Here is a 22,201-nt window from a genome sequence, read left to right as displayed (position 1 = left end):
AGATGGTTGGATGGCATCACCAACTCACTGGACATGGATTTGGGTGGACTCCGGGAGTTGGTGATGGACAGGGAGGCCTGGCATGCTGCAGTCGACGGGGTTGCAAAAAGTCGGACACGACTGAGCGACTAAAAGACTGATTCTGCCCCCAATTATTGGATCCTAGTGCTTTTTTGGAGGAGGGTGATATCAACCAGGGTTAGGACAACATAGAAGACAACTGGAAAAAGGTGACTCGCTTTATACAATGAATTCTCATTAGAATTCTGTGAATACAGGGCTCAACATACGGTTGGGTGCTTCTATGTCATGTATTTTTTCCCAGTTCTCACGATGAACCTCACATGTTAATTCTGTAAACGCCTAAGCAGAGAAGAGAATTTAGTTTTGAAAACTGGAAAATGGGGTGGAGGAAGCAGCAAAGGTAGATGAACACATCTTAGTGTACGCGGGCGTGTCAGACCCAGCACGCTCCTTTCCTCACAGCAATAATAAAGCGGAAAATCCAAACATCAACCAGTAGGTGGCTCTCTAGCACTAAATCTGGAGAGGAAAAAATTTCTCAAATCTCTTGGATAAATTCCCTCATAAAGGTCTGTATGATTTCCAAGGTTAGCCACTGGATCTGTCAGAAAAAAATCAGTCTGAAATACATTAGGGTAGGTGAATTGGCCAGAGGAATTACAACTCATGGATACCAACAAAACAAGAAGATACGATGAGCTGTGTAATCTCATCATGTGACACACACACAGGGCCACGATGTTACTCATTTTCTCAATTTCATTTTTTTTCTGGGGGTGGGCAGAAGGGAGGAAGAAAGGCAGGTGGAACAGGTGGAATGCGTGTGTGGGTACTCAGTTGCTCAGTCCTGTCTCTTTAAAACCACAAGGACTATAGCCCGCCGGGCTCCTTTGTCCATGGGACTTCTCACAAGAATACTCGAGTGGGTAGACATTTCCTCCTTCAGGGGATCTTCCCAACCCAGGGGTGGAACCCGTGTCTCCCGAGTCTCCTGCATTGCAGGCGGCCTCTACTGCTGAGCCACTAGGAGGCCTCATAGGTGGGACAGGTGAACGTTTCCCATTTATTCGTCATGTGGATGACCACCCCTGAGACGCGAGATAATTCTATAGTCTGAACATTATAAAAAAAAAAATCTATCAAATTTAGTGGTAAATTAAGTTTCCAAGCTATTCAATATATACACAGCACATATTAGCACCGTATCTCAATGAATACTGGTGACTAAAAAGCAATCCCAAGATAAAACAAATATAGACAAATCTACATAGAACATGCTGATGAGGTACTATCTCGGAAACATTGGTTATAAATTAAGTATCAAAATAAAATACATTTACATTAATTCCTACACAGGTAACAAAAGTATGTGAAAACAAATAATTTGATGAAATAATTGATACAAAACATAAAGCAAAAAACAAACACTGAAGCAATTACAATGCCATTCTTGTGCACAGAAATATTCTAAGATAATAGGATATTTCATTGAGTATTAGTGTGCAGTCAAAACAGGAAAAATGTAAGAATTCTATGGGAAGCTTGGGTTCAATGAAGGTTATACTATGTAACAAACAATCATAGTTTTGATTATCATCTTCAATGCTAGAACAGAATCACCTTGAAAACCCTATAAAATTACCAGTCACAAAGTTTGATAATCCCTCATCTCTGCAGGAATTCCGTGACTTGTTTTTTATTATCATTGGAACTTATTTCATCAGAAACTAAGCAATCACTATCTTTAAATTACTGTCTTGTAAGTACTACTACTGTGTTCATTTGTAAAATCTATACCAATAAACTTGAACTTAATTTTACAGTAATGCAGGCAGACCACGTTTTCTCCTTCACTGCATTATGCTTTACAGATACTGCATTTTGTTAACTTTTAAATATTTATCTTGATTGAGTATTTTTGGGCCTCATCATGCAGCATTCAGGATCCCAGTTCCCCAACCAGGGATGGAACCCATGCCCCCTATAATGGAAGCAGCGTAGATTCTTAACCACTGGATGGCCAGGGAAGTCCCTAAATATTTTTTAAATTGCAGATTTGTGGCTATCCTACGCTAAGTGAATCTGTTGGAACCATTTCCCCAACAGCACTTGCTCACTTCATGTCTCTGTGTCACATTTTGGTAATTCTCAAAATATCTCCAGCTTGTCCATTATTATTATACTTGCTTTGATGACCTGTGATTGGTTATGTTTGATGTTACTACTACGACCCACTGAAGGCTTATATGACTTAGATGATGGTTAGCATTTTTTAGCAATAAAGTGTTTTTTAATTAAGGTATGTGCATCTTTTTAGACATACAAGCTGTTGCACACTTAACAGACCACAGGCTAATGTAAACGTAACTTTTATATGCTTTGGGAAACCAAAAAACTTCATGGGACTCGCTTTATCTCAATATTCTCTTTACTGTGATGGTCTGGAACCAAAAGTGAAAGTGCAGTTGCTCAGTTTGCGACCCCGTGGACTGTAGCCCACCAGGCTCCTCCATCCATGGGATTCTCCAGGTAAGAAAACTGGAGTGGGTTGCCATTTCCTTCTCCAGGGGATCTTCCCGGCCCAGGGACTGAACCCGGTCTCCTGCATTGCAGGCAGATGCTTTACCCTCTGAGCCACCAGGGAAGCTAATATATATCCAAAGTCTGCCTGAGTCCCATTACTTTTGAGTGTTGGGTTATAAAGATAATAAATAACAAACCTAAATATTAAGGCTGATTGAGCAAACCCAAGTCCGATTCTGATGAGCTGTTTGGTCTGTGACTTGCTGTATTTGACAAAAACAACACAAACTTCTCAAAGGTGACTTTCTCCTTTGTGGATGTTTTGTGTTGTTCTGCTCCATGTCTAGAGGTAACATAATCACCACTGTTTTTCTGGAATTAGTGGGTCACTAGTCCTTGGTGATGATCCCAGACTCTTTCAGCTATATGTATGGTTTTCCAACCATATGGGCTTTTTGCATGCAGGTAAATTTGCATTTTTTGTTGTTATGGTTGAAGAAGTTGTGTATATGCTGGAAAACAGAGTTGTTTTCTTTTTGCAGACAGATGCAGACACTGTCAGAGGTAGCTTTATAAACCCAAGGCGCGCACAAGCCATATGCTAACAGCATATAAAACATCTGCTCTGAGCTGAAGATTTTAAAAATTATTACTACACCGTCAGGGCCCTGGAAAGGCCTTTAGTCTTCAGTCACTTCTGATGAGCGCTGACTTGTTTTGATGAAAGGGAGTTAGGTTAGTAAAAATAAGAATTGTAAAATGAGTGTCTCCTTCATGTGACATCTCCTCTGTCCAGATTGCCCTGAGGATGTTTCGTTTTTTGCCCTCCCCGCATGAAAGGCGGGGTCTCAGGGCCCTAACTAGGGATGCAGCCCGTGGCCCCTGCCTCAGAAGCATGGGGCTCTGGGGGGAAGGGGACCAACCTGTGGGGATGCAGCATCATTGGGGGCTCAGCCCGCCCCCTCCCGGCGCCCCCGCCCCCTGCCCCAGAGCCCCGCCCTCCGCCCCAGAGCCCCGCCCCGCTCACCTTGCAGGCGGTACAGCTGCCCCGTGCTGTGCTGCCGGGTGATGTGCTGCCAGTAGGCACTGCGAGGCAGGGGCACCATGGTGCTCAGCGAGGCGGCCCGCTCGCTCATCTTCACCTGGAGCTGCGACAGAGAACAGAGCGCAAGTCAGCAACCCGGGGCTGCGAGGGCCGACCCGGGGAGCCGCCCCCGATCCACCAGGGGAGATCCACCTGGGGAGATCCACCCGGGGAGCCCCAATCCAGGGAGATCCACACGGGGGGCCTTCCACCCGGGGAGCCCTCCACCCACAGAGCCCCACCCGGGGAGCTCGAGGGCCGCGGAGCCGGCCATGCGGAGCCGGTGGGCTGGCCCGTCGGGGAGCACGACTGTCGCTTTGCTGACTTGGCAGCGCCGCTTCTTCGCACGTTGGCAGCAGCGCATTGATTTTCCGGGCGAGAACTTCCCGCGACTCAGCTCAACCCACCTGGTCACGGTGGGCAGACCCCACTACGGATTCTGGGGTGGCCCAGAGACCCGAGTCAGGCCAGTAAGACACAATCCCTGGGGACATTTATTAGAACTTTAGTGGAAGAGACAAGCAAGAGAGGTAAGTTAAGGGTGTTTGCCTGCTTCAGTCATTGCTGAATCCCAGGGTCTAGATTATTTCCTGACATGGTAGGTACAGAGGAGATACTTCTGGAGTTGAATGTAGGAGCTTCCTCGTGGGGTTGATAGGGGGACAGGAGATGGGCCTGGGGTCTGTCCTGGCACAGTAAGAAAGAACAAGGCAGTCAGTGGACACTACTCTGAGGAAGAAAGCCAGGGAGAGTCCTGACACATTCCACGGAGGCCTTGGCTCCTACCTGAACCCAGAGGCTAGCCGGAGACCTCTCACTTAAACCAGCCGGTTACTTCTCAGTCTAAGCTGATAGGAGCTGGGTTTTAGTACTAGCATGGGACTTCCTAGGTGGCGCTAGTGGTAAAGAATCTGCCGGCCAAGCCCGGAGATGCAGGAGACTCTGGTTCCCTCTCTCAGTCAGGAAGACCCCTGGAGGAGGAAATGGCAACCCGCTACAGTATCCGTGCCTGAAGAATCCCACTGCCAGAGGAGCCCCGTGGGCCACAGTCCATGGGGCGGCAGGGTCAGACACAACTGAGCACTCACGCTATCACCAGCAGAAGAAAAACTCTGTCTGCTTCCCCAAGTGGCTGATCCCCTTCCAGATACTGACGGGGACAGAGGAAGCTGTGGCTTTTGGCTCCAAGTATCTAAGAGGATCCATCCTAAAAGATACAGTGTGAGGCTCCAGGTCCTCGAGGGTTGGGGGGGGGGGGGAGTCGGTTGTCTGTCCGACTACACTGGGGGACGATTCTGAGAGAAGACAGCTTAGCGGGACGAGCGGGGCGTGACGAGAGGCATACAGGGACAAGGCAAGAAGAAGAGAGGGTGGGGTGTGATCTGAGGCAGCTGTCCAGCCTCCCCTCCCCAAGCCCTGATCTGGACACAAACATGACATCCTTTTATTGTGTCATAACACAGAAGTGACTCTTTGATGTCCTGGAGTTGCTTGAATATCAAATGACCCACCCCAGTCTTATAAAAATGTGTCCAGAAATAGATGGATTTAGACAAGAATGGGCATTAGGAGACAGCCTGCACTCACGGAAAACTAGGGGCAACAGAAGCCTCCATGTCTCACGGCCTGGCTAACTGCAGAGACATGCTGCAGTACTTGGCAACTGCAAATCAGAGGACGGCAGACTTACGTCAACTGAAAAGGAAACACTGACATATTGTACCATCAAGGAAAAGTGAACTGCAGACCATTCTATCTAGTGGAATGCCACCTTAACTGCTCATCTGAGAAAAGCTGGTATTAAATATTTATCCATTTGGGTTCAGTGAGATGATGCCTGCTTAGCACTTGCCTAGACAAACCAGAAACAGGGAAAATGAAGTATATTATTACGATGAGCATAAACTGCAATGCCCACCAAAAGATTTTCTAAAACTCCCCACTCTATACGTCTCACTAACATAGTAGTCTCAGGCATAATATCTGCACATTCACTCAACAAAGCCAAAATAATACAAGACTTCACACCCTGGAAACCAAAACTCGCTGGAGTTGATGTGGTGGTTTAGTTGCTAAGTTGTGTCTGGCTCTTACGACCCCATAGACATTAGCCTGCCAGGCTCCTCTGTCCATGGGATTCTCCAGGCAAGAATACCGCAGTGGGTTTGTCATTTCCTTCTCCAGGGGGTCTTCCCAACTCAGGAATTGAACCCAGGGCTCCTGCATTGCAGGCAGATTCTTTACCAACTAAGCTATATAAGGGAAGCCCGATGAGACCAACTCCAAAGACAATTTTAATTTACATACATCTTGTATTAACATGTGATGGATTGAATTCTCTCTTTACCACAGCAGCACAATTATCTAAATGTGTCCAAGTAATTATATAGCACTAGATTTTGTGGGGACATTTTTTTCCTAAACATGTCCTGTCAAATCTAAAGGGTAAACAGTTGAAAACAATGGCTAGAAGAAAAGTTCTGTGGCTGTTTTTCTACTTCTGCAGAAATGAAAGTCTCGAAGTTTAAAAGTAAAAACCAGAACAAACCAACCAAACAAAAAAACCAATTTACCAGTGACTTGTGGTGACATTCAGCCTCATGAACATGGAGTACAAGAAAATAAAGAGAGGAAAAGAACCAAATATTCAAGGTACTGATTATTTGCTTTTCTTAATATAAAGGAATTATAGTTAAGACAATAATATTTTTAATACAAAGAAAATATTTGGGAAGTAGCCATCACTTCAAATTACTCACTACTTTACTGTGAGCATATTTCTGCAGCCCAGCATGGTTTGATTATATTTTTAGAATGCTTATTTAGGAACAAAAATAAAATGGCACTGATGTCATGTGTCAAAGAGAAAATTAACAAAGCCTGGTCTCTTTCTTCCTCAAACCTTTGAAAGAACATCTAATTTTATGAAAGGAGCGTTTTAATTGTCTTTGGAGAAAAGTGCTAAGAAAAGTCTTCTTAGTTAACACTGCAAAAATGTCTGAATTCTCAAAGTGTGAGAAGACTTGGGAAGTCATGCGATGAAGCACCAGTCAGAAGGTGCCCCCTCACCCTGCCTCACTGCTGCAGGGACCCCGCCTCTGATTCCGGTAGGTTCCCCTTCACCCCGCCTCACTGTCACAGGGACCCTACGTGACTCCAGAAGGTTCCCTGCTCACCCCACCCCACTGCCACAGGGACCCCCACCTCTGATTCCAGAAGGTTCCCCCTCACCCCGCCTCACTGCTGCAGGGAGCCCACCTCTGATTCCAGAAGGTTCCCCCCACCCCGCCTCACTGCCACAGGGAACCCACCTCTGATTCCAGAAGGTTCCCCCTCACCCCGCCTCACTGCTGCAGGGAACCCACCTCTGATTCCAGAAGGTTCCCCCTCACCCCACCTCACTGCCGCAGGGAACCCACCTCTGATTCCAGAAGGTTCCCCTCACCCCGCCTCACTGCTGCAGGGAACCCACCTCTGATTCCAGAAGGTTCCCCCTCACCCCGCCTCACTGCCGCAGGGAACCCACCTCTGATCCAGAAGGTTCCCCCTCAACCCGCCTCACTGCCACAGGGACCTCACCTCTGACTTCAGCTCGCCAGCCCTCCATCACCTCTCTGCACAATGGCCGGGCCCAAGCCACACGCTGAGTCCTGCCATTTCCACCCACCCGTGAGCTCACACCTATAGCTCACTATAGCAAATGCTGATTCCTAGGCCTGAGGACTCCCCGACTCCTCACCTGGCTGACAGCTGTCTGCCCTTCAGAAGGCAGCTCAGGAACCACCTCCTGACCACGCTTCCCCCAGCAACGACACCAGGCGCTCCTACAGACGGCTGCTCAGCTGGTAAAGAACCCGCCTGCCGACGCAGTAGACGCAAGAGATCCCTGGGTCAGGAAGATCCGTGGAGGAAAATGGCAACCCCCTCCAGTATTCCTGTCTGAGAAATCCATGAACAGGGGAGGCTGGCGGGCTACGGTCCACGGGTCACAGACTCAGACCCGACTGAGCACGCACAGACCTGTTCTCACTCTGATCCTCTCACTGTTGTGACTGCAACCTGCCTCCTCCTGTAGCCCATGCGCTCCGAGAACACGAGATTATATCTTTCATCTCTGTGTCCCCAGCACCTAACTGGGACCCCCAAAGGCTGAACAAATACAGGATGGAGGAATCAATGAGCCAGAGAACCCAGCCCTGCCCAGGGAGCAGGGAATAAATCTTAAATCAACCCAGCAAATCAGCCTGGAGCTGAGTTCCTGCTGAAGCTTTAGGTCCAGGTTAAGTGAATGTGGTTCTCGGGGCTGTGGAGAACATGGTGACAAGACGGAGTCACTCTGTACTTTGCCATTCACGTGATGAGCAGAAGCAGGGGGTCCCACTCAGCACGCTTATTCGTTCTGCGAGAGTGTCGGCTCATGATCCCGCCAGGGGAGAAAGACAGAGCTTCTGAGTGACAAACACATACCTTCTCGGACTTCACCACCCAGACTTTCCCCTAAAGGACAGGACGTGTGGGGGTCTCTTCCCTGCCCAGTCCGAGTGAGCTCTGATGCTGCCCGGTGGCCTGAGATAATCAACGGATGGAGCCGGTGGGGTTTCAAGGACACAGGTAGCGCTGTGCCGCTGGGGGTGGCTGGGGGTTGATCCCGGGGTAGGAGACCGGGGTTCCCACCCAGCTGTGCTCCAGATGACTGTTGAGATACGGGACGCGTACCCCCTCGTGTCTGAACCTCCCAGTCTCCTTTCCCGTGGAAAATCCCTTCCTAGAGAGATGACAGTAAAACCAAACAAATGAAAAAGAAACAGGCTGCCATAAAAAGGAATGAAGCACTAGGGACTTCCCTGGTGGTCCAGTGGCTAAGACTCGGAGCTCCCAGTGCATGGAGCCAGGTTACATCCTTGGTCGGGGAACTAGATCCCACATGCCATAACTAAAGACCCTGCATGCTGCTACCACGACCTACTAAATAAATAATAATTTTTTTTAAGTAATGAAGTCCTGAAGCATGCCACAACATGCATGCTTGCTTAGTTGCGCTCAGTCCTGTCCGACTCTTTGCGATCCCATGGACTGTAGCCTTCCAGGCTCCTCTGTCCATAGGATTCTCCAGGCAAGAATACTGGAGGGGGTTGCCATCTCCTCCTCCAGGGGATCTTCCCAACCCAGGGGTCGAATCTCTGTCTCCTGCACTCCGGCATTGGCAAGTACCTTCTTTACCTCTGGGCCACCAGCTTCCCCTCCACAACATGGAGAAGTTGAAAACATGATGCTGAGTGAAAGAGCCACTTGCAAAAGACCACATAGCATATGATTCTATTTATATGCCATGTCCAGGACAGGAAAATGCAGAGAAAGTATACTGGTGGTTGCCCAAAGCTGGGTGGATGATGGATAAGGAGACGGGTTTCTTTCTGGGGTGATGAAAATGTTCTGGAGTTGACTGTGTTGATGGTTTCACAATTCCATGACTATATTAATACCACTGGATTGTATGGTTTAAACGGGTGTATCATATGGTATGTGAATTATGTCTCAATATAGCTGTCCTCAAAAAAATAAAATCAGATAGTAGTATATGGACTATTTCTTTTTTATAAAGTAGGATGTAATGAGGTAGCTGGTGGCTACTTCTGGTCAAAGGCTCCCCAGGTGGTTCAGTGGTAAAGAATCCACCTGCCAATATAGGAGTTGGGGGTTCGATCTCTAGGTCAGGAGAAGGAAATGGCAACGCACTCCAATATCCTTGCATGGGAAAGTCCATGGACAGAGGAGTCTGGTGGGCTATAGTCCACGAGGTTACAAAGAGTCAGATGCGATTTAGAGGCTAAACCACCACCACCAGCAGCCAAACAGTCGCAGCGGAAGTCAAACTTAAATTTGAGTAAAAACTGGCTGAAACATGGTCCCCCACTGCTGTCACAGTCAACACCACAGACAGATTCTTTTAAAAACCTCCCAAAACCCAGTGAGGGACGTGCTCATTGTCAAGGCCCCGTTTCTCCTAATAATTGGCAAACCGTAGCCACCCTCTTGGGAGAGAAAGCCCTCTGAGGACCACTGTGTGCCAGCCGCCCTTTGGTTCCCGCCCCCTCCCTTGGCCTGGCTCACGCTTCCCTGTTGCCTGGGGGTCCCTTTGATGAGTCTGCCACCAGGTGCGCGGGCCGGGGGCCAAGACCCAGCCACAGCCCGACACACACCACCAGGCCGCCCTTCCCTGGGCTCCATCTGGTTTCACAACAAGACCCAGCCACAGCACAGCACACACCACCAGGCCGCCCTTCCCTGGGCTCCATCTGGTTTCACAACAAAGCACTGTGTTCTGCAGAAGCGACCAGTGCGACAGGAGGTAACTGCTGCCATAAGCCACCACGAGGACGCTCATACACTGTGTTTGTGGCACGTCCTGGAGCCGTTCAGAAGCCAGCACAAGTCATCACAAAACAGACGATGACTTCAAGACCCAACCCCTCCTCGTCAGACTCTTAAGCTGCCAACGGGCTGCGCCTTCCAGTTAACTCCCGTGGGGCCTCCCTGCGTACGCAAACCACCCGTGATTTCCACTCTCTCCACCGCGTCCTGAAGTCGCTGCCCAGGGACACGATGTCAACAATGAGGCTGTGCTGTGAATCACAGCTACATCGACGCCGAGTGTCTGCTCAGCTTGAGAGGCTTCCAAAGCTCCTCTGATTCTGGTAGTAGCCTCAGTTTAGGGACGCATATATAAAGCAACTTATTTTCTCTGGGTATTTTAAGCACAACATGTGGGCAAAGTTGAATCAGAAGGAACGATTCAGTCCAAGAGAGGAAAAGTAAAACGAGGTTCTAAAAGAAACCCACATTTCAGTCTTTCTCTCGTTCCACCCAAACCCAGCTGCACCAGTGACGCCGCCCTCAGCTCACGCGCGGTCCCCGCCGGGCCTCCTGCACGATGCCTTCACCTCCTGCCTACTGACCTCCTATGGAAATGACATGTGAGAAGAGACGCTACCTATGCTTTCTGGCCCCTGGGTCAGCCATCCTGTGAGCTCTCCAGCTTTAGCAAGAATCAGTTGGAGGGCTCATCAGAATGCAGATTTCGGTCCCCACCCCACTGTAGACGGGGGATTTGCATTTTCCCCAAGTTTCCAGATAATTCAGATCGTACTGGTCTCCAGGGACCACACTTTGAGAACCACTGTCCTATGTTAGTGCTTCCCTGGAGGCTCAGTGATAAAGCATCCAACTGCAATGCAGGAGACTTGGGTTCGATCCCTGGGTCTGGAAGATCCCCTGGAGGAGGAAATGTCAACAAACTCCAGTATTCTTGCCAGGAAAACCCCAAGGACAGAAGAGCGTGGGGTCTACAGTCCATGGGGTCTAATTAAGCATTGGACAGGATCGAGCATGTGCACATGCATTCATGTCCTATGTCATTCATCCACTTTGGATCAATCAACCTGGGGAAAAGTTTTCCACTATGTTAAGAGCCCAACTCTAGAGTCAGGAAACGGGTTGAAGTCTGGATCTGCCGCTAATAATGGTCCGGCTCCAGGCTGGTTATTTAACCTCCTTTAGTCATTAATGGGGCTTCCCTGGTGGTTCAGACAGTGAAGAATCTGACTGCAATATGAGACCTGGGTTTGATCTCTGGGGTCAGGAGGATCCCCTGGAGAAGGGAATGGCAACCCACTCCAGTGTTCTTGCCTGGGAAATTATGGACAGAGGAGCCTGGCGGGCCACAGTCCATGAGGTCGAAAAAAGTTAAGCAGGAATGAAAAACTGAGCATAGGATAATGTGTACAGTGTCACACTGTCCGCTTTTTCTCATTTCATATATTGTAAATGTATCCTAATGTTCCTAATGCTGCCATCTTCTATGCTGTCATCTTAATGTCTGCATCGTAGCCCGTACTTTGTTTGCACTATACTTGTTCATTTTCCTAACCATTTTAAATTTACCAGATAAGATGGAGGTACTAAATTGTGACCAAATCTCCTTTTATAACATTTTTTTCCCTACTAACTATAATTTTTAAGACCCACTCTACTACAATTATTCCAATGACCAGTATTTTTTAATTTTTAAAATGTTAATTTTATTTTACATGCCAAATTGAATTTTAGACTGACTCAAAAATTACTTTAAAATGTGACTAACCTCAGAAAAGTAGATGGGTTGGTAATTTTTTTATTATTTTTAAATGAAGCAGTCTTATCTTCACATTACTGTATACCTATGCAACAGACTAACAGGTTAGTCATTAAAAAGCAAAATGTAGTTCTTTTGTGAAGTGATGTGAAACAATTCTACCCTCAAAGGGCTGCAATTACTTATGTATGCGTGTTCATGGGGAGAACTCATCACTGGGGCAGATTTAAACACCATCCATCCACTCTGACGCTTCTCAAACGTGTATCTGTGACTCTGATCTCTTCCTGAAGCCTCAGAGTCCTGTATTTCACAGCCTGCTCCCCACCTCCACCAAATGTCCAGCAGGCTCTGAACCAGCGATCGAACCTGGTCTCCTGCATGGCAGGTAGATGCCTCACCATCTGAGCCACCTGGGACCCAGCAGAGCTAGGCTCTCCCTGAACACAAACAAACCCAAGGCATCGTTTCTCAGGCTCCACTCTCTGCAGTTCTTCCCCTTCCGGGTAAATGCTTCTTCCATTTGACCCACTGCTCTGCTTAAAGAAGAGAAACCCTCGGGAGCACCTTGTTTACACCCTATCCTACATGAGAGTCCAGCCATCAGCAAACCCTGTTCTTCAGAACGTACCCAGCTTCCACTTTCCACCCGCTACCCCCCCACCATCCAATCCACATCCTTAGCGCTCTCCTGGATGCCTTGATGATGGAAACAGTCCTGAGCTTGGCTTCGTCCTTTACTCTCGCCTCAACCATCCCCAGTCTTCTGCAAACAGCTGCCAGAGTGCCCCCTTCAATAGTAAAGACAGCACTGGGCCATTACTCAGAACCCTCCGGTGATTTACCAACTCACCGCACGCAAAATCCAAAGTCTGGACCACGACTGCAAGGTCCTCTAGGACTTGGCACCTACTTATTTCTGGACAACACCTTCTAGCCCTCTTCTCATTCATGTTTCAAAGTCATGGCTTTGGACTTGAACAAGCAAAGAACAGAGCTGCCTCAGCACCTCTGCAAGTATGGTCCCCTCTGCCTAGAACAACTGGCCCTTGGAAATTTCCACTTCTCTTTCCCTCCTCTCTCTGCCAGCGTCTTGCTTCATCAGAGCAACACATCCCCTTCCTCCTCTCCCCCTCTACACTGCCATCCCCAGAGCATTCACCAACTCTTGATACAGTTTTGTTTATTATCTATTGATGATCATCTCATCACCCACAATAATGAGCAAACTCTCTGAAGACAAGGACTCTTTCTTGTTCTTTGCTGTACTGCTTCCTAAGAGGGTGTGGTACTCAAAATGAATGAATCTATTAATAAATAGATACATTTGTATCTATTAAGTGATACAATGTTCTGGAAGGATGCAAATGAAGCTGGTAAGTGTTCACTTCCAAGAACATAAATTGGGGACCAAAGAGGCATTAAGCACGGGAAAGAGGTTGATTACACACGGTGCATCCTTTTGTACCATTTGCATTTTCTACCACGTGCGAATCAAATCTTTTAATCCAAAAGCCTTCTTTTGAAGTCTCAAGAGAAATCATAGCTCCCACCCTCTGTTGCATACCATTCCATGCATTAAAGAACTTTGAAACTTTGAATAAAGCACTGAGTAATGTGTAAGTACCCCCCACTCCTGCAAGAACAAGCTTGTAGAGAAGAAATCTCTTCACACTTCACACACTGTCACTTTATAGATCCCTTCCTCCCCAACCCCAACCCCCTTGATCCTCTCCAGATGACACAAGAAAGTGAAACCAAGGAGAAACTGAAAGGAGACTAGAAAAGAGCTCCCAACAAAGCTTAAACATAATTTCAAAATTCTAACCAGAGAAGTACTCCAAATACCTCATGAACAGTAAACATGCTTTGAACAGAAGCTTTAAATCATTAAGTTTATTCCTACAAAATCCATATCAAATGTCTCTTTTAAAAGAGAACAGCAGTCTTAGACAATATTTTTTTAAGACATAAAAATCAAGTGTGTATTTGTGTAGCATGCGATCTATTTACCCAGTTTGATAAATCTATATTTCTAAGGTATATCAAACACCCTTGTAAAGTGCTAGCAGATATATCTTGTTTGGTTTCGTGCTGGGAGTAATTCATTGAGATAACTACCTTTGTTGCATTCTTTGGGATTCTCTGTGCTTGATGAAGCGCATTCATTTAATCAATACAAACCGCTTAAAATGCCAATTGCTATGCTAAGTGCTGGGAACCAACCCCTCTGGAACGGAGGTACAGATGCTGTTGAAGAAGTTTTGTAATCACAGGGGGACAAGTCCTGTAATCACTGCAGGTTGATGAGAAGGGGCAAATCGTCCTAGAGGTGTACACAGGTCTGCAGAGAGGTCCTCACAGCCGCCTTTCCTCCGCCTGCTGGACAGGCGCACTCCCCTGCTGGCGGAGGAAAGAGGTCTTAAGAGGAGGCAGCTTTCTCCAGCGAGAGCGCAACCACGTGTTCTTTCATAAACAATGAAACCCCATGAACACATCGTGCTGAGATGCACGTGAAGACTGGCAGGCAGTTACGCCTGTATTGACAGCTGTGTTCTCAGCACCATGGATGGTCACTGAACGATCGCTGATGTAAGTCTGCCTGCGGGTTTCTGTGGGTATAAAGGGTATCAGAGCACGCGGTCGCACACTGGGCTCTAGCTCCCCTGTCATCTCTTCCAGGGACCAAGGAGCCAAATTCTCAGTCACTTTAGAGTCGTTGTTCTCACAGTGTGGTCCCTGGGCCAGCGTCAGCATCACCTGAGAACTTGTTAGACATTCAGATCCCAGCGCATCACCCAGACCTTCAGGAACCCTGCAGGCGGAGCCCACCCGCCTGGGGCTGGGTGAGCCTTCTCGGGGACTCTGCTTCCCACGGAAGGTGGAGAACCACTACCCCTAGGGCCCCCTCTCCTGATCCCACACCTCTCACCTCCACTCACACCACAACCACACTCACACTTGGGCCCTAGACAGCCTCTCTCTCCTACCAGAGCCTCCAAACGTCCTTCAGCCTTTCAGTTCCCAATGACACACATCCTGGGCTTCCTGGTCCTGTCCTGGCTCTTCACTTGCTGACTGTGAGCCATGGAGCCTCTGATCCCCCTCTGTGAAATGGACTTGATCGTACTGCTAATAAAATGTATTCCATTAAAAAGAATGAATGAGACCAAGGTTGGCCAACTTTTCTGTCAAGGCCAGATATTAATGGCCTTTGGCTTTGCAGGCTGTCCAGTCTCTGCGGTGGCTAAGAACCCCCTCCTTTGTTTCCATGCAAAAGCAGCCGTGACAATATAAAAATGGATGAGGACAGCTGTGTTCTAATAAAACCATATTCATGAAAACAGGCACAGACTAGATTTTGCTCATCAGCCATGGTTTGCCAACCCGAGTCAGACCTATGCTACATGACTTTGAATTATTCCCATTAAGTACTTATTGCTGAGTGAGAAAACTAGGGTGCAGTTTTTTAAATGTGTAAAATGATCATGATTTTATAAAACCAACAAGGATCCCCAGAGACTCATATCTTGTGTAGGTATCTAAGTGTGTACGTAATCTTCTGGGTGTAGGTATAGATTTCTACATAGCATGAGGTGAGTACAGAGGAAAGCGTGGAAAAGTAAGGACATACTTTTAAGCTTCAGGAGTTGCTAAACAGGGGAAAGGGGCATGGAAACCAACAATAAAAAGGAAAATCAGAAACAGCACACATCACCACCAATGTGATCATATTTTTGCAGTTAGTTAAATTTTCCATACATGTACTTATGTAAAGATAAACAGAATTCAAAAACCAACCTCCATCTCCAAGGAGAGTTGTGAAAATTAAACAAAATAAAGCGGCACCAGGCCAGATGGAGCTGCTCATTCCAACTTAAATTGTCCCTCCATGAGTTGAAGCCTCCAAACTTGGTTTTCCACTCACGCGCCCCCTGCCTGCACCCTGCATCCCCTTACCGCTTTCAGCGAATTCTGCACTTGGCGCTTTGATTCATGCACTCCCTCACGGCATGCATTTCTATACCCTGGGCATCATCTATATGCCAGTCACTCTGCTGGGAGCTGGAAATTAAAAATAGATAAAACACAGATCTTCTGTTCCCCAGGTGTGTGTGCATGTGTTTATTCGCTGAGTGATACCTGACTCTGCGAGCCCAGGGACTGCAACCTGCCAGACTGCTCTGTCCATGGACCTTCCCCGGCAAGAAGGCCGGAGAGGGCAGCCTTTTCCGCCTTGTATAGTAAATGGCCAGGGCGCCAGGTCAGAGCCCAGCTGGGATCCCATTACTGCATGCACGCACAACGGAGCCACCTCCTCAACAGAGGAGAGCAGAGCCGCTTGCGATCAGAGCTCTCGTTCCCTGGAGAAGCCGCCTCATCTACGCTCACACACCCGCACAGGGCGTGATCTGCACGACAGCACACGGCAGGCACTTGGTAAAAGCTGCTGAATGACTGAGTCACGGGCGGGCACGCTGGCGGGCTCGACAGAATGCACGAACCAGGCCGTGGATGAGGAGCCGCTCTGGTCCCCCGTCCGCTGCAGCCTCATCCGCTCTGACTCAGCCGGTGCTGTGCATTCTTTGTTTTCCCACCTGCCGAACAGTGTTCGCTTCCCGCTCACGGTTCCCATGAAAGCGATGTGCCAACAGTCCAGAGAGGACGGCTCTCGGGGGACGCCCGCCTGCTCTGCCCTGCCCACCTCCACCTCAGCAGACCGCTAAGAGGTTCTGCTTTATCCCAAGAGTCTCTTTTTAAAAAAAAACTTTAGGTGGGACGAAATGGGGGAGTAGAGTTGACATATAAACAGTCCCACGTGTAAGACAGACAGCTAGTGGGCCGCTGCTGAGCCCGCGGCGCTTGGCCCCGCGCTCTGTGACGCCCAGGGTGGGTGGGGGCGGGAGCGAGGCTCAGGAGGGAGGGCGTGCGCCCAGTCCCCGCCACGCCGATTCTCCGCGAGCCCACAGGCTGCGGCCCGCCAGGCCCCGCTGTCCATGGGACTCTCCACGCAAGAACACTGGAGTGCGTGCCATTTCCCTCCCCAGGGGATCTTCCTGACCCAGGGATCACACCCTACATATAGCTGATTCACTTCGTTGTAGAGCAGAAGCTAACAACATCGTAAACTGATTATAACCCAAAAAACATTTTTAAAAAATGTGTTGGAGTCGAGTTCATTTACGCTCCCCGTCAGCATTAAGAACTTGGGTTGTCTTGTATTTGGTAGCTGCAGCCACGATGTCGGCAAATCTCATGCTTTAACCCCCCCAGCGAGGTGTCTGCTAACACAACCTCCTTTTTCACAGGAGGGGGGACACACAGAAAAGGTGGTGACGTGACCTGCCCAAGGACACAGGGTTGGGAAGAGTGCCGGCCAGGACGTGAGACCTGGCCTTCTCCTCCAGAGCCGAGACCCAGAGTGGAGCCCGGTGCATTTCCTGAGGAAGCGCTGAGGGTGTCATGAAGACCTTAAGGATGGGCTCACATCCTGTTCACTGAAGTCTGGAAATACATTTTCTTGTGGAAATGAAAGTCCAGACCTTAGAGAAATGACAGCTGTTTGGAGGAGGCGCGCGGAGCTGGAAAGGCCCCTGGGGGCTTGAGGGACAGAAGCTCGCAGGGACTCTGCTGGCCCCCGGAGCCCCATCGTCCCAGGGCACTTCTCTTGAGTGGAAATCGACTGTCTGCAAGACAGGTGGCCAGCCTGGGCTTTCCAAGGAAACCTGCTCCCCTGGACCGCCAAACCCTGGCCAGCTCTGCCGGATGTTTGGCAGGCACCACTCAAAGAGCTGTCTTAGCTTTCTCCAGCTCTTGCCCTTGTTCTAATTCTTGGAGCAAAATCGAGGGTGTTCCCACCATCGAAATGTTACTGAGACATAACAGAATATGACTGAACTGTGAAGGAGAGAGTGGACAGAGGCTTACTCCTTGAGTGTTACAAAAGAGAAGGAGAGAGACGACAATGTGAGCAAGAGAGAAAGACAGCGGAGGGAAAAAATGCAGCCGTGACACCACTTGGCGAGCAGAACTCCAGCTGAGACGACGCCCGCACTGTCGCCCACAGCTTTGATAAAGAGACCGTTGGTGGAATCCAGCGTTTGGGGCCAAATTTCCAAATACAGCATTTTGGTGAGCTCCAGATGCGCTCAAACGGTTATTTTCATGGAAGCAAAGTGATTTGCATCCGTTCACTCAGAGCCGTCTGGATTCTCAGCCGTGTGCATAAAGTAGAATGACCCCTCCCTTCGCTTCTGTAACTTTTTATGCCTCCTTGCCTAGCTGTACACGGAAACTGATAGCCTCTGGGACTGTTTCCAGCGGCCTCTCAGAGCAGACTCACTTGGAGCCTGGGCCGTGTTTGGCATTGGAGGGGAGATGGGATCTGGGATTCTGGCTTCGTTTCTCTTCTTCCCTGTGCTCATAAAATCTATTCGACCCTCTTTTGTTCATTCAGCAAAACGTCAGTGAACCCTGTGCCAAGCCCCGAGATGATGGTGACACAGAGGGCCTTGTCCCCTCCAGAGGCCCAGAGACAGCAATAAACGACAGGAACTGCAGAAAGCTAAAGCAGGCTTCCGTGGTGGCTCAGTGGTAAAGAATCTGCCTGCCAATGAAGGAGACACAGGTTCGATCCCTGCTCCAGGAAGATCCCACATGCCGTGGGACAACTAAGCCCAGGCGTCACAGGCCCTAGCCTGGGCTCTGGAGCCCCCGTGCGGTAACCACTGGGCCGGGCGTCACAGGCCCTAGCCTGGGCTCTGGAGCCCGTGCCCTAACCACTGAGCCGGGCGTCACAGGCCCTAGCCTGGGCTCTGGGGCCCGTGCCCTAACCACTGGGCCGGGCGTCACAGGCCCTAGCCTGGGCTCTGGGGCCCGTGCCCTAACCACTGGGCCAGGCGTCACAGGCCCTAGCCTGGGCTCTGGAGCCTGTGCCCTAACCACTGGGCCGGGTGCTGTGATTCCTGAAGCCCGCATGCCTACCTGTGCGCCACAGCAAGAGAAGCCCAGGAATGAGAAGCCCAAGCAGGCACAGGGCAGCCCCCGCTCGCCACAGCAAGAGCAAGCCCCCACAGCAATGAAGGCCCAGCACAGCCAGAAATAAAATAAGTCAATAAAATTAAAAAAAAAAAAAAAAAGGAAGAGCAGTCAGCATCTCAGAATGAGAGCTGCTATTCAATTTTGACTCAGGCAGGAACAGGATCACCAGATATTCTCGTTTTCTCAAAAGCCAGAACCATGTGTTTTATGTGAAATCTTCCACTTTAAACACAGGGAACTAATTCAGTCTTTTAAAAATACCATCTGTGCCAATACCTTACATAGTGTTGTTGTTTAGTCACTAAATCGTGTCTGACTCTCTGTGACCCCACGGACTGTAGCCCATCAGGCTCCTCTGTCCATGGGATTTCCCAGGCAAGAGTACAGGAGTGTGAGGCCATTTCCTTCTCCAGGGGCTCTTCCGGGCCCAAGGACCGAAACCGCATCTCCTACATGGGCAGGCAGATTCTTTACCCCGGAGCCACCAGTACCTGGCACCTTACATGTATTATATAGTTCAAAACATGCTTTTGCATTTGCTGCCATCCAATTGAAATATTATTATTATCTTTTAACTTGAAAATCAAGCAGTATCACTCTTAGAAACTCGTAGGTACTTGTGCCATTAGTAACTTAATAAATCTTAAAAGCTATATTTGCTCCTTTGAATATATTTATTAATATAAATGAAATATAACAATTCAATTCCACAACTTTATTCTGTGTTGATACTATGTTCCATGATTTCAAATAGCTGCATTCTATCTTGACATAAATGAATTCAGAGGGGAAAAAAAATTAATTTTTGCTGAGAAGAGCCCAGTAGCTAACCTGTAGATACTGGAGCTACAAACACCTGGGTCTAAATCTTGGCACCATCACTTCAATCTGCATGTCCAGGCTTCAGACTCGCTGGCTATAAAAATGGGCTGACAGTACCCACGTGAGTGGAGCCGAGCTAAAGAGTCAAGATAAGGTGTCTCGTGCTCAGCAGAGCTCCTGGCACGAAGCAAATTCACCATTATCTCCAGCAGCAGTCGCTCACAGCTGCCTCTGGTTCATCCGGAAACTCAGCTCAGGCACAAACTTCTCCACAAAGATCATCTTATCCCTTGATGGAGACCACATTTCTAGCACCTGGAAACATCCCTGCCAAGCTTTCAAAACCTATTCTTTCTTACCAAGCACTGCTACACAGTTCAGGGGGCGAGCCCTTCCTCTTTCTCAGAGGTGTATCAGCTCATTCTGCCCAGGCCAGACGTTCAGCTACTGTTTCTATAAATAATTATGGGTGCTACCCTGGTGGCTCAGCGGTAGAGCGTCCTGCAGGAGACATGGGTTCGATCCCTGGTCCAGGAAGATCCCCCGAGCAGAGCAGCAGCTAAGCCCGGCTGCCACAGCTGTTGAGCTTGTGCCTAGAGCCTGGGAGATGTAACTACTGGAGCCCGCGTGTCCTAGAGACTGCGCTCTGCAAGAGAAGCCCCCACACCACACTCAGAGCCACCCCCACTCGCCGCAAGTAGAGACAAAGCCCTCGAGGCAACAGGGCCAGCAGAGCCAGAAGTGAATAAACTTCTAAAAATTATGTAGACAGTCTAAAAAAATTATTGTTAGAGAAAAACATGCAGTGAAACACTGATGTAAAAGCCCCCTCCCAGTCCCTCGAGTCACAGTCCCGCTCGCCAAAGGTAACCAACACAACCCGGGACATTAGTCTCCTGCCACACATCCACTCTCAGGGCTCACAAAGCACATGTGAGGGTCAGGGTGGGAATGAGTGTGTCCACTCTGCCTGCTGTCCTGCCTTTCCTCATCTGTGTGACTCCCTCCAGGCGTGTCCACATTATCTTTGCTTCTGCTGGTGCATGTTTAGGGTAAATCCCTGGAAGTACTGTGGCTGAGTAAAGAGCTGCCTGAAGTTTTCATTGTTTTGGCTGCACCTCGGCATGTGGAACGTCCATGACCAATGATTGAACCTGTGACCCCTTCAGTGGAAGCATGGAGTCTTAACCACTGGACCACCGGGGGAGTCCCTGAATTCAATTCTGATCAGTTTAATCCTGATCAGAGGGACAAATTGCCCTCTGAAGGGACTACAGCAAATTGAATCACAGGATTATACTGTTGCATGTTTTGAAGGGTTTAAATTCATAACTTATCTAAATTCAAGCTTCTTTAAAGATGCAAAAGATTTTTTCACAATTTATTTTATGCCCTCTATAAGATCTACTTTGAAAGCAATAGATAGGTATTTGACAAAATATTTTTGAGCTATAATTAATATTACCAGGATATAAAAAGGATTTATTTTAGGAGTGGAAAAAAGTTGATAACCGCTTTAAGAAAAAAGCTATAAGAAAAAAAAAGAATCTGTAAGCTAACCCAATTAACCAGAGTCTATAAACACAAAAAGAGGCAAAAACTGACTTTCTGTGGATAGAGGGATGGGGACAAATTCGTGAAAAGCTTGCTCATACATAAAAGTCCCCGCATAAAAATCCCAGCATAACAGTCCCCAAATAACAATCCCTGCACAAAAAGCTCAGACTTTTCAGTCTGAGAAGTAGTGAAATTGATTCTATGCTTTCTTTGATGTCTTCCGTATTTTTTAAAAAAATGTGCTGACTATAATTTTTTAAATGAGGCTGAATATAAATTACTTTGGTTTGCAGAACTGTAAAAGAGTTTCACTTGAATTCTACAAATTCATTATCAAATTTTATTTGCAAAACCAAACATGGAAATAAATCTATCAGTTAAACAAGCAAATGAAAACAGAGGGAATGCAGAAACAGCTTGGATTAAACTCTCAAACCTGGGGGCACAGTCGGGCCTGCAGAGGAAGGGGGAGGCGTCACTCCGGGGCCTCAATGTCACCCCTGGGGAGCCCAAACCTACAGCCACCCAGGGAGCCGCCAGACTGCAGTCACTCTCCACCGCGTCCCTCTCGCCTTGAAGGAAATTCTAAAAATGACAGGCCAGGTCAAGGAATGAGGGACCTCCCACACACTGCCACTCCTCACTCCAAAATTAGACTCTCATAGCACTCATCTCCAAGGTGGCAAAAATAGCCGGGCGCTCAGGGAAGTCCCGAAGTGTCCCCACAGAGTCTCCCTGTCGCCGCTCCAGCGAGGCAGCTGCCAGCTCTCGAGCAAACAGCTCCAGCCACCCCATCTCATCACCAGTCAGTCCTCCCCGAACACCCCAGGCCCACCCACCCTCCTCCGCGCCATCCTTAGAGTGAATCAGAGCACACTGGATTCACAAACAGAGAGGGGAGAGTTACGAGAAAGAGGACAGCTATCTGGTGCCGAAAACACCAAAAGAAACGGGGTTTGTTGTAAGAGTAATTTTGTAAGATATACTCCAAGTTGATATGCATTTCTGAAAGGTACTCT

General features: G+C 48.4%; 1 protein-coding gene across 3 annotated transcripts in view; it reads right to left on the bottom strand.

Moving 5' to 3' along the window:
- DOK5 (docking protein 5) overlaps positions 1-22,201 on the bottom strand; it is a 146,844-nt gene that overhangs the window by 5,589 nt on the left and 119,054 nt on the right. For all 3 annotated transcript variants that reach the window (XM_043480019.1, XM_043480020.1, XM_043480018.1), the window contains exon 7: positions 3,575-3,695. In XM_043480019.1, coding sequence (XP_043335954.1) covers positions 3,575-3,695 — 121 coding nt within the window. The remainder of the gene's footprint in view (positions 1-3,574; positions 3,696-22,201) is intronic.

This window comes from Cervus canadensis, chromosome 10, assembly GCF_019320065.1.
Source record: "Cervus canadensis isolate Bull #8, Minnesota chromosome 10, ASM1932006v1, whole genome shotgun sequence".
Classification (NCBI taxonomy): Eukaryota; Metazoa; Chordata; class Mammalia; order Artiodactyla; family Cervidae; genus Cervus; species Cervus canadensis.
Note: the sequence above shows the minus strand (reverse complement) of the source record. Positions and strands in the feature narration are given on the sequence as shown.